Here is a 19,434-nt window from a genome sequence, read left to right as displayed (position 1 = left end):
TAGTGTTTCAGGATGGGGCATATATAAGACATGGTGCTATAGGAGGTCAAAACTTAATCAAAGCATGAACCCATGCCTCCATATCCTCACCTCCCTCTTATTTATTCTTCAACCTCTTATTCTTGCTTCTATTTGCCTCTATTACGTGACAAAAAAATTTCACTATTATTTCTAATTTTTACAACTGCCATCAGGGATGTGTGTCTTTATTTTACCAAAAGGGAAATTGATGTCGAGAGATAATAATAAAGATGGTGAGTAGCCAAGGTGGAATTCAAACGCAATCCCATCTGATTTTGTACAAAACTACACTGTTTCTTAGGTTCCTGTGCCAGAGATTTTTGTTTGTTTGTTTCGTTTTGTTTTTTACTTAGGTCATGAATAACCTCTGAGTTGTTTAATCTCTATTTGTAGCCCTCTTTTCATTAAACCTTGCTGCATTCGAAACTACCATCATGCCCTCTTCTTGAAAGGTTTGATTCTCCTGGTGACAACACACCTTTCTGGTTCTTCTTGCATCTCTGACTCTGTCTGCTCTATCTCTATTGAAATTCATCTATTTTGCCTGCTCCTTTAACATTGGGGTTTCCCAGAGATGCATTCTTGACACTGTTCTTTTCACTCTCCCTTCTCCTAGGGAGACTTCCTCTGGCTCCATTTATGATGTGTGTCCTGCAGGCTGAGGTCACCTAATTCTACATTTCAAATCCAGGCTCCTATCTTTGCCTCTAGACCAAATTGTCAAATGACCTCTCCAAATGGATAATCCATGGAAAATTCAAACTTCACCTGCAATGAGCCCTGTCCCTAGAGTCTATATTTTAGATAATGTATACATTCACAAAAACTCAAACTACCTTTGACTATCCATCATCCTTACTTGCACATTGCACTACTCACAGAGTCTCTTAAATATTTTGTCTCTTAATTATTTCCCAAATTCATCACATTTTATTTTTTATCCCTATGTCCTACCTTAACCCAAGCTCTTAATCATATCTTACATGGACCCTTTACTTGGGCCACTTTCTAACTAGATTCAGTCTACTGGCTTGTCTCATAAAATATAACCTCAACACCAAGGTGACCTATCAAAATGTAGACAATATCACCAACATACTTAAAAATTTATTGATTTCTCATCATACAGTGAGTACAATTCCAGCTTCTTAGTCTGGTAAACTGGGCTCTCTATGACCTGTTTCGCCTGTCTGTGAGCTCTATATGTTTGAAGTCTCCCCAAGAACATAACATGCATTTTTTTCAGATCATTTCTATTATGTTGGTCTTGCTGACTGGAATGCCCTTATAACTTTCCTCTCTGTTTAGAAAACTCCTACTTATACTTTAGGAGTTCATTTGAGATCTGTCTTTCCTTCTTTATTTCCATAATATTCTAAGTACAGCTTTATTGTTATACTTTGTTTATTATCATGCCTTTATGTGTCTCTCTCTCCCATTAGATTCTAAATGGCCTGTGTGTAGGAATTATCATTGTACCCATGGTAGCTAACATAATATCTGTGTTTAGTAGGTATTTAATTAATATTAAAGTGAATAAATTAGTTCACTAATTAGTAAATAACTAATATAAACTAATATAAATGACTCATCCTTTTGTAACACAGTGTATTATTCAATGCATATTTTATATTCTATTAATTTATGATTAGCTCAAATAGTTTATATAAAATTCATAGTTTGAAAATCCTGTTTAATATATTATTAATTTGAGACTGAATTTAATTTTATCAGTGAAAAAATGACAAATATTTGTTAAACTAAGGCATTTTCTTTAAATATGGTAACAACATTGTCATGATTTTGTCATATTCACTTGTTTTTTCAACAAATACTTATCAAGTGCCTACTATATGCTAGCTACAATTCAATGTGCTGGAGAAACAGAAGGAAATAAAACAAAAAGCAAGCCCTTCAGGGGATTTTAACAAAATCCATATGTGTAAAGTAAACAACTTTAAAATGGAACTTAAAATAATAGTTGTTTGCTTAAATCTTTCTAAGCTACTAGTAAATAAATTTAGAATTGCTTCATGACATCATGGAAACAGATTCTCAGTGAAAGCAAGAAAAGCATCTAAAATGTGGGTATATTGCCTCTACCTGTGCTTACACTTCTGGCTTTTCTCAGGACCCTTCTAGGCTATCTGCTTCACAACTGTTTGAATGATAAAGAGTGTCATCTCCAGTTATTGAGTTTCTGCTTGTGTATGTATACCTAGCATTGTGTGTTCCATTAAAAGGAACTCTGGAAGAGACATTAGAGTCCCAGAGTTTTTACATTCATCCAACTTAGGAAAACTTACAAAAGAAGATACCAACACAAGAGAAGGCCATAAGTGCTGCAGGGATTCAGGTCTGAAGAGTGATTGGATTTATTTGGAGAAGGTAAAACATATTCAGTTAATGAACGCATTAGTTTGGTATGGTATTGATGCTCAAGAGGAAATGCACAGAAGAAGATCTCAACTTGTATTCAAGAAATATACAATCTACTTGGAGATGTATCAAGTAAAACAAAGTGATGAGCATGACCATCAGTGAGTGCTGTGCCAAGCTAATAGATCAGATGTTAAAGCCCAGGATTTCAGTACAAGAGAGATTACTCCCTGCTGCAGCTTCTACTGGAGTTTTACTTGTGTCAGGATTTCACATGAGCAACATGGAAAAGGACTGAATTCAGAAACTAAGAAACCATTAAAACCAGGTCAATTGAGGTTTGGTTCCTGTATATGTGGAGACAAATCTGAGAAGATTTTCTTAATATTAATTTCCTGCATCTACATACAATACCATGCAGACTTCCTCATGTCCATTCCAAGGGAATTTGGGTTACTCTCTTCTTAACTCCACACCTGTCTGTCTAACTCCTTACTTAGTATCTCTAGCTTAATGTTCAACAGGTATCTCATGTCTAAAACTAGGGTTCTGAAATCCCCAAACCTGCTCCTCCTTCATCTTACCTATCTTTCTTAATTGCAAAGCCAAAAATCCTTGACATCTTTTTCTCACACTCCACTGTCAGACTACTAGCAAATTCTCTAAGTTGTATCTTCAAAATGCATTGAGAATCTACCACTTTGCATTTTGCCCTCTACTAGTACCCCTCGTCTAATCATCCTTCACCTAGATGATAACAATAGCTTCTGAAATAGTCTCTTCTTTCACCATTGCCCTTTCTCAAACTATTCTCAACAGCCTGAGTGAACCTATTAAAATATACATCTAGTCATGTCACTCTGCTACTCAAAACCTTACAGTGGCTTCTCATCTTAATAATTGCTAAAGTCCTTATCATGACCTAGCAGGCAGTTCACTATCTAGCACTCAAGGACTTCTCCAATTTTATTTTTTTCTACTTTTCTCACATTCACTTGACTCGGGCCACACTGTCTCTTGGCTACTTATGAACATGCTAGGTACACTTAGGGCCTTTGTGTTTGCTGACCCTCTTTCATGGAATACTTTTCCTGGAGATAGTTACATGATACAGCCTTCATTTTATTCATAACTTTACTCAAAAGTCACTTTCTCAGTAAGGCTTCACCTGACCTTCTGGTCTAAAATGACAACACTTTGGCTGACACAGCCCTTCACTTCTTCCCTGCGCTATGAACAGAGATTTTTGTATGCCTTATTCACTGTTGTATTTAGAACCCAGAATAGCACCAGGCATATGGTAGGTGCTGTATAAATATTTACAGAATAAATGCAGAATGAATTTAGCCAAATCCTTTATGTGCTTTTCTAATACTTCTGCAGTGAATCCTAGAGACTTTTTCCCATTGTGGTAACTGAGTAGCTCTGTTGCCAAGTAGTGTCAGAATCCCAGTCTAACCTTCAGGTTTCTTTTCACTATGTACAGAGTTGCTTTTCTTTTTTTTATTTTTCCTGTTGCTTCTAAGTTCTTTTCCTTCTGTCTCAATGGTTTTCAACCTCAGCTATGTGTGAGAATCACCAGGGGGATCTTTAGAAAATCTCACAGGATTCTAATTTAATGGGTCTGAGTAGGGGAGGTAAGTGATACCTGGGCCTCTTAGATTTAAAAGCTCCCCTGGTGATTATAATATGCAAGCTGGGGTTGCAAATCATTGCTCTAAGTGAGTTCCTGGGTCTCAGATGTATTAATTAATCTGTGATCACATTCTCTGCTTCTATATTTACATTGTTTGAGAGACTGAGGTGTTTAAGATATAATCTCAGAATGTCACATATTTATACTTATACAATATGATATTGCATTTTAAACATCTCAGCCTCTCAAAGCAATGTGAAGATGTGAAGAGAAAGCAGATAATATACTCTTAAAAGATACTTTAAATCACAGATAAATGAGTGAGCATGGGTCGCAAAGTCAGCCCTATTCAGCAAGTATTTATTGAGTGTCTGTTGTGCACACAGTTCCTAACGCTGTATTAAACACTGTGATGATGCTCAGGGCTGAGAGGGAAGGAGGGTGCCTGATTTATCCTTGTCCTTAAGAAATTAAAGGTTTTCAAGACAACATTACAAAATAATACACTATGAAGTGTCAAAATGTATGTACCTGACTCCATAAAATATAAGAAAAGATATGGACTGGGAAATAGAAAGTCAAAATAGCCAATGTCTGAATGTTTTGCCTTATGAGGGAGAAATAAGGACAATTAAGAGGAATGATAATGATAACCATTAAGATGGAGTCTCACTCTGCCGCCGGGCTGGAGTGCAATGGTGCAATCTCGGCTCACTGCAAGCTCCAACTCCCTTGTTCAAGCAATTTGCCTGCCTCAGCCTCCCAAGTAGCTGGGATTACAGGCACGCACCACCATGGCCAGCCAATTTTTGTATTTTTAGTAGCGACAGGGTTTCACCATGTTGGCCAGGATGGTCTTTATCTCCTGACCATGTGATTCACCAGCCTCAGCCTCCTAAAGTGTTGGGATTACAGGCGTGAGCCACCATGACTGGCTGAAAGAAACGTTTTGATTGGTCATTAATTTTGGATAAACCAGACAATTGGGATTTTCATAGTAATTACAGTGATAACTTTGGGTCACTAGTTTATTCTAGAAACATTCATCTGAGTGATGAGAGAAGGTTTGGCAGATAAATCCACTCTGAAAATAACCTTGTGAGTGATGTTAATCCTTGCATTGATTGGTCTCTTTTAGCAGTTGTTACCTACCAGTTATTGGACATAGATCTTCTCTTTCCCCCCCCTCCCCTTACCAGGAATCTGACCTCACCTTCCGCCTGGCCAGTGGGCTTGTTATATGGCAGCCCATGTGGGAACACAGACAGCCTGAAGTCTCTGGCTTTACTGCACTGGTAAAGCCCATCAGGAACATCATCACAGGTTTGTAGCTTGGACACTCAGTGGGACAGTATTAACAGATTCTCTCACACATAGTAGTTAGAGTGACGGGATGATTTGCCCTAAGAAGTAAAAAAGAAGCAAATACCTCCATGGAGTTAAGTGTCATAATATAGGGCTTATTCACATGAGGCGAAACTACTCTGAATCAAGAGCACATATTTTTCTATTACAAACTTTGGGCAATTCATTTAGACTTCCTGTGCCTCAGCTTCCTCACATGTAAAATGGAAATTTAAATATCATATTAATACTACTTACAAGATTGTGATGAGGAATGGAGCTAATATATGTTAAACTGCTTAGAAGAATGTCTGGGACATAGTAAGTGGCAGCTGCAATTATTATTGTGTTATCATCATCATGGCAAATGGAGTAGTCTCCTTAACAAAATCATCTTAGTGTTTTATTGCTATCAAAGCATTTCTCTTCAGGAATTGTCTCATGAAATAGTCTCATTGTGGAACTGTAGAATGACTACAACATGATGGATTGAAAAGTTCATGGCAGGCTCACACTTCACTCCAAATCTCTCTCTTACTATGCATGTAACCTAACTTTCCCATTTAGATACAATTGAGGTGATAATGCCACCATATAGGGCTTTTTACTAAGAAGTAAATGAGACTGCATTAAGTGCCTGCTTTGTAGTAAGTGCTTAATAAATTCTAGTCTTCTACTACCAACTCTATTTTTAGCATTAATAAAATTTTTAAAAATAAATTATGTGGAAAATCTACAGAAGCGTATATATACATACATATATATTTTTAAAATATATCACACACACATACACACACATATAATTTGCTTAATTCATAAGGGTTTTGTGCAGACAATGGACAATCTTTTTTATTAAGACATAAACTATAATTTAGCACGTATATAAAAACTACTAAGAAACCATATCCCTACATGGAAGTGCTTGGGCCATTTACTTCACCTCCATTTGTTTCTGGATGATGTTCACAATGGGTTTCTTTTCCCTCTGCCTGATGCCTGTGGACTTGAAGCAGTGCCCAGCATCTGAGGGGAAATTAGACTCAGCTTAGACAGCATAACTAGAAGAAAAAGCAATGGCACATGGTGACCTTGATAAATCACCTTCTGTCTCAGCAGCAGTTTACTTACAATTTGAATGAGACATTGCCATCTTAGTTTCCCACTGTTCCTGGTCTTCAGGTAAAGATGTAACTGATTTGAATTTTACCTCCAGGACAGCTTAATGTAATAGTTAAAGCACAGACTCTAAAGTCAGTCTGGGTTAGAAACTTCATGCAAGGGTCAAGTGACTTTGGGAAAGTTTAACTCACTGTGCCTCAGTTTCTAACCCTGTAAAATTGGCTTAATAATATGGTAGTATTATTGAGTTATTTTAAGGGTTAAATGAGTTATAGTTTTGTGCCATGTAACAGCATTTTGGTCAATGACTGTGTCTACAACAGTGGTCCCATAAGATCATAATGGAGCTGAAAAACTGTCACCTAGTGGTCTTGCAGCCATGGTAACACAGCACAAGGCATTACTCAGGTATTTGTGGTGATGCCGTTGTAAACAGTCCTACTGCACTGCCTGTTTATTATAAAAGTATAGCCCATAAAATTATATACAGCACATAATACTTTATAATAATAACTAAGAACTATATAACTGGTTTACGTATTTACTCTAGCATGCTTTTAATTGATAGAGTATATTTCTTCTACTTCTACTATATGTTTTTATTATTTTTAAAAAGTTAACTGTAAAACAATCTCAGGCAAGTCCTTTAGGAGATGTTCCAGAAGGAGGCATTGTTTTCATAAAAGATGACAATTCCATGTGTGTTACTGCCCCTGAAGACCTTCCTTTGAGACAAGACATGAAGGTGGAAGACAGTGATACACATGATCTTGATGCTGTGTAGGCCTAGGCTAATGTGTTTGTCTGTGTCTTGTTTTTACCAGAAAAATAGGAATGCCTGGCATGTAGTGAGTAAGCAGTGGCTGCACTTGTTTTAAAACAAAAAAGTTTTAAAAGTAAAACAAATATATAAATGCATAAAATAAACATACAAAAAACATAAAACATACTTTTATACTTTTTAATACATACCGTGCGTATTATATATTAGTATATATAGTAATATATACTATAAAATATATTAAAAGTATAAAATATGAAAATATATAAAATAAAAGTAAAAAAATAAATTTATAAATGTATGACTGTATTAAAAAGCTTATAGAATAAGGCTGTAAAGAAATTAAATATTTTTGTGCAGCTGATGTGTTTTAAGCTAAGCTAAGTGTTTTGACAAGAGTCAAAAAGTTTAAAAAACTAAAAAGTTTATAAATTTAAAAAGTTATAGTAAGTTAAACTTAATTTATTATTAAAGAGAAAAACTTTTCAAAAATAGATTTAGCAAAGCCTTCACGTTCACTCACTACTCGCTCTCTGACTCACCCAGAGTAACACCCACTCCTGCAAGTTCCTTTCATGGTAGGTGCTCTATATGGGTGTATCATTTGTTATCTTTCATATAGTATTTTTACTGTACATTTTCTGTGTTTATATACACAAATACTATTGTGTTATAATTGCCTTCAGGATTCAATAAAGTAACATACTGTACAGGTTTGTAGCCTAGAAGCCCTAGGCTATATCATATACAAATCTAGATTTGTAGGTGGCTATACCACCTAGGTTTGTATAAGTAAACTCTATGATATTTGCACACTGATGAAATTGCCTAACAACACATTTCCCAAAACATAGCTTTGTCCTTAAGTGATGCATGACTGTATATGTAAAATGCTTAGAGAACTTGGCATATATTAGGTGCTGAGTAGTTGTTAACTATTTTCATTATTTTTAGTATTGCCACCTTTTTAGCACCTTAACTTACTGAGTCAGACTGAAGAGATGAATATCTACATTGATAACCAAAAAAACTAAGATTTCTGAATTGGTTATTTGAATTTCTCTTACAATGTGCGTTAAAGTCTTCTTTTAAAGTAATAAAGTTCTATTAAAATAGCTTTTTATCTGAAAAGGAAATGAACTGATGAAATAAGAAGAACTTATAACCTTATAAAACGATGGAAATTCTTCCATCTTTTCAGCCAAGAGAAGTTCTCCTATCAACAGTCAAAGCCGGTCCTGTGAATCGCCAAATCAAGACGCAGAACACTTAGAGGTTAGTTTATTATAATCATAAGAAGAAGGGAGGCAGTAAGTCCTTAGCCATAGCATAGTGTGAAGGGAAAGACATGAATTCTAGAATCATACTACCAGGCTTGAAGCCATTCCTCCTTCCTGAATGTGCAATTTTTAACAGCCTCAGGTTTTTATCAGTCATGTATGAAAATTAATTTTCTGTATCTCCCAAAAGCATGGAGGTGCTGAAACAAGGCAATATACGACTAGTGTTTTATCTCAGTGGTTAGTGTTTAATGAGTTGTGCTTTATCTCAGTGGCTTGCATGTAACACTCAATAAGTGTTAGTTATCATTACATCCCGATTAAGTAACATATCACCTTGCTCTCAATTATTGAATCCCCTGATGTTTGTTAAGTAACTCTGATGTAGGCAGAATATTGCTGCTGGAGGTCAGAAGGAGGGAGTTGGAAGGAGGTGTAAGATAGTCCTACCCCTCAAGGAATCTAAAGTTTAATGAGGGGTCAAAACTAACCCATATAAAACAGAAGATGCAAAATATGATATAAGATGCAGAATATAATTCAGTGCAAATTTGTCACGTTTGGTCAAGAAAAGAAATGAAGTCCAGAGTAATTGAAAGCTACATAGAAATCGAAACTACCATTAACTTATGCCATTAAACGACCTGCTTTCACTTTCAGTTCAACATGTGCAAAGTGAAACTTGCTGCCTTACAACAAAATTGGGTCCTCTTTCCAGCTGTTATTACTGCCAGGAATATCATCACCCTTTTTAGCCTCCAACCTGGAAATTTTGGAGTCCTATTACATCTATCATTTACTGAGCAATTACTAAGTACAGACACTGTGATTTATATGCTGAAAGATGTATATATTTTTCACATTTAACATCTTTGAAATTGAGTATGCTTGACACTCTTCAGCCTTTTGTAATCTCCCTACTGGTAGCTGCCTTGGTATGGTTGTAATTCTTGTGCAGCATGAATTTGGTCATTTCCAGCATCTGAATTTGCAGCATCAGGGTCAGTGGATTATAAGTATATGTCAGAGGGAATAGTGGAGCACTATTTTAAGAAATAACACTCTTGATATAGAGGAGGTTATTCTTTGGAAAAACTCAAATATTAATAATTCTGGGTTGAAAATTTTAAATGTGAAGTTTTAGGAATACCTACACCAATTTATTTCACTTATACTTTCCTCTTACATAAACACAGGATGGAAATATAATAAAAAAGCTATGCCTAAATAAGTGTAAAATAGCTCTTTCAGCAAGTATAAAATAAAAATCCTCAATGATAAGAAGTAAAATGTCCTAGTTTAATTAACAGGGTATTTTTTTCTTAAGGTTACATAAAATAATGGTGTGTCTTATAAATCTTAGATACAATGACATCTTAGATACAATGAAATACGTACATCTCATATTATGTTCTACTTAATCCTCTCAATTTGATTTCCTTCTAAGTCATATTGTTTTCTTTTTGTTATGTTGCCCAGATGTTTTCTTTATTCCTTATGCCCACTATTATCCTCTAATTCAGGCCCTCATAACTAAATTGCAGCTGGACCTACCTAATTGAATTTTCTACTTCTAGACTCTTCTTCTTCATATAAATACCACTTATTAATTCCTAATGTTCCTAATACGTCATTTATTTATTAACTCACCATTCCACATGAGGCATTTTGTGCAAAGCAGCATCCTTTTATCATGTCTCTTTCTCCTTAGAAACCTATAGTGGATGCTATTGACTGCAAAACCTAATTCCTCTCCCTGTTTTTTCTGCCTCCTACCACCTGGTACCGCCTTTGTTAAGTGACCCTCTCTCTGATTACCCCATCAGTCAGTTAGTTAACTATTGTCTCTAACTTATAGTGCCTGCTCATTGTAGCCTCCAAATCTTTACTTAGATTGTTTATTGTAACTGGAATCTTCTCCTTCCTTTGTCTAAATTTTATCCTTTTGAGGACCAGTTAAAATCTCAATTCCCCCTGAACTCTTGTCTAATTTGTCTAAGCCTGCACTGTCCAATATGATAGCCTCTAGACCCACATGGCTATTGAATACTTGAAATACAGCTAGTCTGAATTGAGAGTGTAAAATGTACATCAGATTTTGAAAATGTAGTATAAGAAAGAATGTAGACTCAGTGTGGTGGCTCATACCTGTAATCCCAGCACTTAGGGAGGCTGAGGCAGGCAGATCACTTGAGCCCAGGTGTTCAAGACCAGCCTGGGCAACATGGTGAAACTCTACCTCTACTAAAAATAGCAAAATTAGTGGGGCATGGTTGCACATGCCTGTAGTCCCAGCTACTTGGGAGGCTAAGTGGAGAGGATCACCTGAGCCTGGGACATGGAGGTTACAGTGAGCTGAGATCACACCACTGCACCCTAGGCTGGGTAAGTGAGACCCTGTCTGAAAAAAAAAAAAAAGTAAACATCTCAATAATTTTTGTATTGATTCTATGCTGAAATGATAATTAAGAGCTAAAAATAATATATTATTAAAAATAATTTCACCTGTTCCTTTTTACTGTTTTTAATGTGGCCTCTACAAAATTTAAAATCAGATATGTGGCTGTTTGTGGCTTACATTATATTTCTATTGGACATGCTTCTCTGGCATTTACATACCTGTCGAGATTTACCTGTAAGTTCATGAGTTTAAGGTTCAGATTCATCTAATTTTTTAAATCTCTCAAATCACCTAACATGAGGCATAGATAGTATACTTATGCTAAAGAATTTTATGGTCAAGTTTAGAAGACTTAATTAATCAAATTTCTAGCTGTATTTGTCTCTCTGTCCATCATAATTGAATAATGCCTTATTTTGTGTGTAAAAATTAAAATTGTAAGGGCTAACCTTCCATGATAGACTGTTGAGGGTCTTTATACTTTAGTAAAGAATTTCATCTATAATGCCTATGGGAAAATATCTCACATTACTTGGGCAGAATTACATTTCTTGGCTAAATGTAGTTAAAATAAGCTACCTGGTAAGAGAACTGCTGAATGTGTACTTATAAATCAGAATAAAGGTCATTGTGTCCAATTAGAAAAGTGTATTGCATCTCTCCGCTGATGAATGAAGAAAAAAGTGAAACCTTGCACTTCCATTCTCATGTTCTGGCTTCAATTTGATTAGTTCCTACTAACCTGGTGCTTCCATTTTAGCCTCATGCTTCTATTCAGTTCACCTCGGTATGATGAAATCTTGATGTGTAACTCTCCTATAGATACTGGATATGAAGATGAAAAAGAAAATAGTTAAGAAAAAAATAAAATAAAATATATGAAATTACTTTGCCTGATGCTTGAAATGACAGAGATGATCCCTAGAAGTCTGTTTCTATTCTCTCTGAGATGAAGTCAAAATCCCTTGGCCCATAATATCATAATCAACTATGATGAAAAAATCCCATTTATGGAACCATGTATGTAATATGGTAGCTAATTCTAGAGTATATAGCTACAGGAAAAAAACTAAGCAAAACCTAATCTGCTGTCTCTACCTCCAAAAGGGACTCCAAGTGGTTTGTGAAACATTCCAGTCAGATTCCATCTCACCCAAGGCCACCGTTTCGGGCTGCCACCGAGGAAACTCCTTTGATGGAAGTCTGTCCTCCCAAACTTCCCAGGAAAGAGGCCCATCACATTCCAGGTACCTGATTGCAATGTTAGGAACAAAATGTGCCACTGGTCACCAAAAATCAAATGTGTATTTTTAACTACTTTTATAGCCTCTGTTCCTTAAAATATGTATTTGTATAATATGTGGATACATATTTTTGGTCAAGATATAATTAATAATTGCAGAAATATGCTGTAAATGACTCTTTTAAACAAACTAGGGTGAAAATAGAAAGATGCTTCTGATTTAATGAGATGTCTGAATTAGATATTACTTAAAATGTTTAAGTGCAGAACCCAAGTGATGCTGTCAATAGATTATGTTGCAGAGATGTTAAATGCTCTGTTTTAATTAATATATAAGGATATTTTATACCACTAGATCCTTGTATTAAAATTAGTGATTCTAAATTACATAGGAATTTAAAAGTCTATTCTTCGTAAATATTCTAATCCTACCCCTGTTATTTGGTGTACATGGTGAATTTGCTCACAAACACCTTCCCCAGAAACAAGAACTAGTCTACTTCTTCTTACTCCCTGTTGAAATTATGGACACCTAGAGTCAGGAGTTTTGATACTACACCTATGGGGCAAGAGCTCCTAAGACCGTTTGTGTATCCCTACTTTCAAATACAATTATAGCCTTGTAATATATAGTATTTTTAAAAGGTACATTTTAAAGACTAGTTTTATTAAGGTATAACTTATATACTATAAAATTAACTTATTTTAAGTTTACAGTTTGATATGGTTTGGCTGTGTCTCCACTAAATCTCGACTTGAATTGTATCTCCCAGAATTCCCACATGTTGTGGGAGGGACCCGGGGGAAGTAATTGAATCATGGAGGCCCATCTTTCCCATGCTATCCTCATGATAGTGAGATAGTGCTTCTTCCTCATTTTCCTCTTGCCACCACCATGTAAGAAGCCTTTCACTTCCCACTATGATCCTGAGGCCTTCCCAGCCATGTGGAACTGTAAGTCCAATTAAGCCTTTTTATGTTCCCAGTTTCGGGTATTTATCAGCAACATGAAAACAAACTAATATAGTAAATTAGTACCAGTAGAGTGGGGTGTTGCTGAAAAGATACCCAAAAGTGTGGAAGGGACTTTGGAACTGGGTAACAGGCAGATATTGGAACTGTTTGAAGGGCTCAGAAGAAGACAGGAAAATGTGGGAAAGTTTGGAACTTCCTGGAGACTTCTTGAATGGCTTTGCTCAAAATGCTAATAATGACATGGACAATAAAACCAAGCTGAGGTGGTCTCAGTTGGAGATGAGGAACTTGTAGGGAACTGGAGCAAAGGTGACTCTTGTTATGTTTTAGCAAAGAGACTGGTGGCATTTTGGCTCTGCCCTAGAGATTTGTGGAACTTTGAACTTGGGAGAGATGGTTTAGGGTATCTGGAGGAGGAAATTTCTAAGCAGCAAAGCATTCAAGATGTGATCTGGGTACTGTTAAAGGCATTCAGTTTTAAAAGGAAAACAGCATAAAAGCTCAAAAAAGTTGCAGCCTGATTATGCAATAGAAAAGAAAAACCCATTTTCTGGGGAGAAATTCAAGCCAACTGAAGAAATTTGCCTAAGTAAGGAGCAAGGAGCCTAATATTAATCCCCAAGACCATGAGGAAAATGTCTCCAGGCCATGTCAGAGACCTTCACAACAGCCTCTCCCATTACAGGTCTGAAGGTATAGGAGGAAAAAGTGGTTTCCTGGGCTGGGCCTGGGGTCCTTGTCCTGTGTGCACCCTACGGACTTGGTGCCCTGGGTCCCTGCTGCTTCAGCTATGGCTGAAAAGGGCCAACATAGAACTTGAGATGTGGCTTCAGAGGGCAGAAGCCCCAAACCTTGGCAGCTTCCACGTGGTGTTGAGCCTATGGGTACACAGAAGTCAAGAATTGAGGTTTGGGAACCCTGCCTAGATGTTCCATACAACCCTATTTCAGAAGATGTATGGAAACGCCTGGATGCCTAGGCAGAGGTTTGCTGCAGGTGCAGGACCCTCGTAGAGAACCTCTGCTAGAGTAGTGCAGAGGGAAATGTGGGGTCAGAGAACCCATACCGAGTCCCTAGTAGTGTGCTGCCAGGGGGAGCTGTGAGAAGAGGGCCACCTTCCTTCAGACACCAGAATGGTAGATTCACCAACGGCTTGGATCATGCACCTGGAAAAGCCACAGACACTCAACATCAGCCCATGAAAGCAGCCAGGAGGGAGGCTGTACCCTGCAAAGCCACAGGGACAGAGCTGCCCAAGACCGTGGGAACCCACCTCTTCCCTCAGCATAACCTGGATGTGAGATTTCAGGTTAAAGGAGATCATTTTGGAGTTTTAAAGTTTGACTGTTCTGCTGGACTTTGGACTTGCATGGCCCCTGTAACCCCTTTGTTTTGGCCAATTTCCAGTTTCTCTCATTTGGAACAGCTGTACTGTACCTGTACCAATACCTGTATCTGCATTGTATCTAAGAAGTAAATAACTTGCTATTTATTTTACAGACTCATAGGTGAAAGGGACTTGTCTCAGATGAGACTTTGGACTGTGGACTTTTGGGTTAATGCTGAAATGAGTTAAGACTTTGGGGAACTATTGGGAAGGCATGGTTGGTTTTGAAAGAACTCGGAGGTGCCAGGGGTGAAATGATGTGGTTTGGCTGTGTCCCCACCAAATCTCAACTTGAATTGTATATCCCAGAATTCCCATGTGTTGTAGGAGGAGCCCATGGGGAGGTATTGATTCATGGGGGCTGGCCTTTCCCGTGCTATTCTCATGATAGTGAGTAAGTCTCACGAGATCTGATGGGTGTATCACTGGTTTCTACTTTTGCTTCTTCCTCGTTTTTCTCTTGCTGCCACCGTGTAAGAAGTGATTTTCACATCCTGCCATGATTCTGAGGCCTCCCCAGCCATCCAGCCATGTGGAACTATAAGTCCAATTAAACCTCTTTATGTTCTCAGTTTCAGGTATTTCTTTATCAACAGCTTGAAAATGAACTAATACACAGTTTAATGACTTTTACTCCAATTTAAGAACATTTTCATCACCCCAAAATTTTCCTTGTGCCCAGCCCTTGTGTCACTCCCATTCCTACACACAGCCCAAGATAACCACTGATATACTTTTTGTTTCTATTGGATTGTGTTTCTAGACATTTCATATAAATGGATTCATATAGTCTGTGGCCTTTTGCATCTGGCTTCTCTCACCTAGCATAATGTTTTTGAGATTTAGTCACATTACAGCATGTATGGGCAAAGGATATGAACAGGCACTGCTCAAAAGAAGACATATGCATTCATTCCTTTATTGTTAAATAATATTCTTTTATTTATTTCTTCTAAAAAGAATAAAACGGGACCCATGTGAAGAATATGCAGGTTTGTTACATAGGTACATGAGTGCCATGATGGTTTGCTCTACCTATTGATCTATCCCCTAAGTTCCCTCACCTCACCCCCCATCCCACAACAGGCCCTGGTGTTTATTGTTCCTCTCTGTATGTCCATATGTTCTCAGTGTTCAACTCCCACTTACGAGTGAGAACATATGGTATTTGGTTTTCTGTTCCTGTGTTAGTTTGCTGAGGATGGTGGCTTCCAGCTTCATCCATGTCCCTGCAAAGCACGTGATCTCTTTTCTTGTTATGGCTGCATAGTATTCCATGGTACATATGTATCACATTTTCTTTAACCAGTCTATCATTGATGGGCATTTGGATTGGTTCCATGTCTTTGCTATTGTAAATAGTGCTGTAGTAAACATATGTGTGCATGTGTCTTCATAATAGAATGATTTATATTCCTTTGGGTATATAGCCAGTAATGGGATTGCTTGGTCAAATGGCATTTCTGGTTCTAGATCTTTGAGGAATCACCATACTGTCTTCCACAATGGTTGAACTAATTTACATTCCCACAAACAGTGTAAAAGCATTCCTATTTCTCCACAGCATCATCAGCATATATTGTTTCCTGACTCTTTAATAATCACCATTCTGACTGGTGTGAGATGGTATCTCATTGTAGTTTTGATTTGCATTTCTCTAATGATAAATAAGGTTGCGCTTTTTTCATATTTTTGTTGGCTGCATATGTCTTCTTTTGAGCAATGCCTGTTCATATCCTTTGCCCACTTTTTGATGGACTTTTTTTGTTTTCTTCTTGTAAATATGTTTAACTTTCTTGTAAATTGTGGATATTAGACCTTTGTCATACAGGTAGATTGCAAAAGTTTTCTCCCATTCTGTAGGTTGCCTGTTCACTCTGATGATAGTTTCTTTTGCTGTGCAGAAGCTCTTTAGTTTAAATTAGATCCCATTTGTCAATTTTGGCTTTTGTTGCAATTGCTTTTGGCATTTTAGTCATGAAGCTTTTGCCCATGTCTGTGTCCTGAATGGCATTGCCTAGGTTTTCTTTTAGGGTTTTTATGGTTTGGGGTTTTGCATTTAAGTCTTTAATCCACCTTGAGTTAATTTTTTTATAACGTGTAAGGAAGGAGTCCAGTTTCAGTTTTCTGTATATGGCTAGCCAGTTTTCCCAGCATCATTTACTAAATAAGAGATCCTTTCCCTATTCCTTGTTTTTGTCAGGTTTGTTGAAGATCACATGGTTTTAGATGTGTGGTGGTATTTCTGAGGTCTCTGTTCTGCTCCATTGTGTTATATGTCTGTTTTGGTAACAGTACCATGCTGCCTGATAGTATAGCTGGAAGTCAGGTAGCATGATGCCTCCAGCTTTGTTCTTTTTGCTTAAGATCATCTTGGCTATACAGATTTTCTTTGATACTTCTTTGATACCATAAAAAATTTAAAATAAATTTTAAATTTAATTTATTTTAAATTTATTATTTTATTTTAAAATAATAAAATAAGTGTTTTTCTAATTTTGTGAAGAACGTCAATGGTAGTTTGATGGGAATAGCATTGAATCTATAAATTACTTTGGGCAGTATGGCCATTTTCACAATACTGATTCTTCCTATCCAGGAAGATGGAATGTTTTCCCATTTGTTGTGTCCTCTCTTATTTCCCTGAGCAGTGGTTTGTAGTTCTCCTTGAAGAGGTCTTTCGCATCCTTTGTTAGTTGTATTCCTAGGTATTTTATTCTCTTCATAGCAAATGTGAATGGGAGTTCATTCATGATTTGGCTCTCTGCTTGCCCATTGTTGGTGTAAAGGAATGCTTATGGTTTTTGTATAATTGATTTTGTATCCTGAGACTTTGCTGAAGTTGCTTATCAGTTCATGAAGTTTTGGGGCTGAGATGATGGGGTTTTCTACATATGAAATCATGTCATCTGCAAACCTAGACAACTTGACTCCCTCTCTTCCTATTTGAATACCCTTTATTTATTCCTCTTGCCTGATTGCCCTGGCCAGAACTTCCAATACTATGTTGAATTGGAGTGGTGAGGGAGGTCATCCTTGTCTTGTACTGGTTTTCAAAGGGAATGCTTCCAGCTTTTGCCCATTCAAACTGGCTATGGGTTTGTCATAAACAATAGGATACTGGCTATGGGTTTGTCATAAATTTTGAGGTATGTTTCATCAATGCCTAGGTATTGAGAATTTTTAACATGAAGGGATATTGGGTTTTATCAAAGGTCTTTTCTGTGTCTATTGAGATAATCATGTGGTTTTTGTCTTTAGTTATATTTATATAACGAATTAGGTTTATTGATTTGTGTATGTTGAACCAGCATTGCATCCCAGGGATGAAGCCGACTTGGTCATGATGGGTAAGTTTTTGATGTGCTGCTGGATTCAGTTTGCCAGTATTTTATTGAGGATTTTTGCATCAATATTCATCAGGGATATTGGCCTGAAATTTTCTTTTTTTGTTGTGTCTCTTCCTGGTATTGGCATCAGGATGATGCTGACTTATATAAAGTGAGTTAGGGAGGAGTCTCTCCTTTTTAATTGTTTAGAATAGTTTCAGAAGGAATGGTAACATCTCTTTTTTGTATTTCTGGTAGAATTCAACCATGAATCCATGTGGTCTTGGGCTTTTTTTTTTTTTTTTTTTTTTGGTTGGTAGGCTATTAGTTACTGCCTCAATTTCAGAGCTTGTTATTGGCCTATTCAGGGATTCAACTTCTTCCTGCTTTAGTTTTGGTAGGGTGTATGCATACAGGAATTTATCCCTTTCTTATAGATCTTCTATTTTATTTGCATAGATTTGTTTATAGTATTATCTGAGAGTAGTTTGCACTTCTGTGGGGTCAGTAGTGATATCCCCCTTATCATTTTTTTATGATGTCTATTACATTTTTCTCTCTCTCCTTCTTTATTAGTCTAGTTAAGGGACTATCTGTTTTGTTAATTTTTTCAAAAACCCAGCTCCTGGATTTGTTGATTTTTTTGGAGAGTTTTTCAAGTCCCTATCTACTTCAGTTCTTCCCTGATCTTAGTCATTTCTTATCTCCTGATAGTTTTGGATTAGTTTCTTCTTGCCTTTCTAGCTCTTTAAATTGTTATGTTAGGGTGTCGATTTGAGATCCTTTTAGCTTTCCGATGTGGGCATTAGTGCAATAAATTTCCCTCTTAACACTGCTTTAGCTGTGTCCCAGAGATTCTGGTACATTATTTCTTTGTTCTCACTGGTTTCAAAGAACTTCTTGATTTCTGCCTTAATTTCATTATTTACCCAGGAGTAATTCAGGAGCAAGTTATTCAATTTCCATGAAATCGTGTGGTTTTGAGTGAGTTTCTTAATCCTGATTTCTAATTACATTTCACTGTGGTCTGAGAAACTGTTTGTTATGATTTCAGTTATATCGCATTCGCTGAGGAGTGTTTTACTTCTAATTATGTAATCAACTTTAGAATAAGTGCCATGTGACACTGAGAAGAATGTATATTCTGTTGATTTGAGGTAGAGAGTTCTGTAGACGTCTATTAGGTCCACTTGATCTAGAGCTGAGTTCAAGTCGTGAATATCCTTGTTAATTTTCTGTCTTGTTGATCTGTCTAATACTAACATTGGGGTGTTAAAGTCTCCCACTATTATTGTGTGGGAGTCTAAGTCTCTTTGTAGGTCTCTAAGAACTTGTTTTATGGATCTGGGTGCTCCTGTATTGGGTGTACATATATTTAAAATAGCTCTTCTTGTTGAATTGTTCCCTTTACCATTATGTAATGCCCTTATTTGTCTTCTTTTATCTTTGTTGGTTTAAAGTCTGTTTTGTCGGAGACTAGGATTGTAACCCCTGATTTTTTTTTTCTTTCCATTTGCTTGGTAAATTTTCCTCCATCCA

The 19,434-nt window shown here is 36.8% G+C and overlaps 1 protein-coding gene across 13 annotated transcripts in view; it reads left to right on the top strand.

Moving 5' to 3' along the window:
• The window catches only part of UNC80 (unc-80 homolog, NALCN channel complex subunit), a 225,223-nt gene that overhangs the window by 9,542 nt on the left and 196,247 nt on the right, over positions 1 to 19,434 (top strand). For all 13 annotated transcript variants that reach the window (XM_032278347.1, XM_032278345.1, XM_032278344.1 and 10 more), the window contains exons 5-7: positions 5,236 to 5,359; positions 8,482 to 8,555; positions 12,069 to 12,208. In XM_032278347.1, coding sequence (XP_032134238.1) covers positions 5,236 to 5,359; positions 8,482 to 8,555; positions 12,069 to 12,208 — 338 coding nt within the window. The remainder of the gene's footprint in view (positions 1 to 5,235; positions 5,360 to 8,481; positions 8,556 to 12,068; positions 12,209 to 19,434) is intronic.

The sequence above is a fragment of the Sapajus apella genome, unplaced genomic scaffold (assembly GCF_009761245.1).
Source record: "Sapajus apella isolate SASKATOON/1434 unplaced genomic scaffold, GSC_monkey_1.0 scaffold10, whole genome shotgun sequence".
Classification (NCBI taxonomy): Eukaryota; Metazoa; Chordata; class Mammalia; order Primates; family Cebidae; genus Sapajus; species Sapajus apella.
This window is presented reverse-complemented; position numbering and strand designations above follow the sequence as displayed.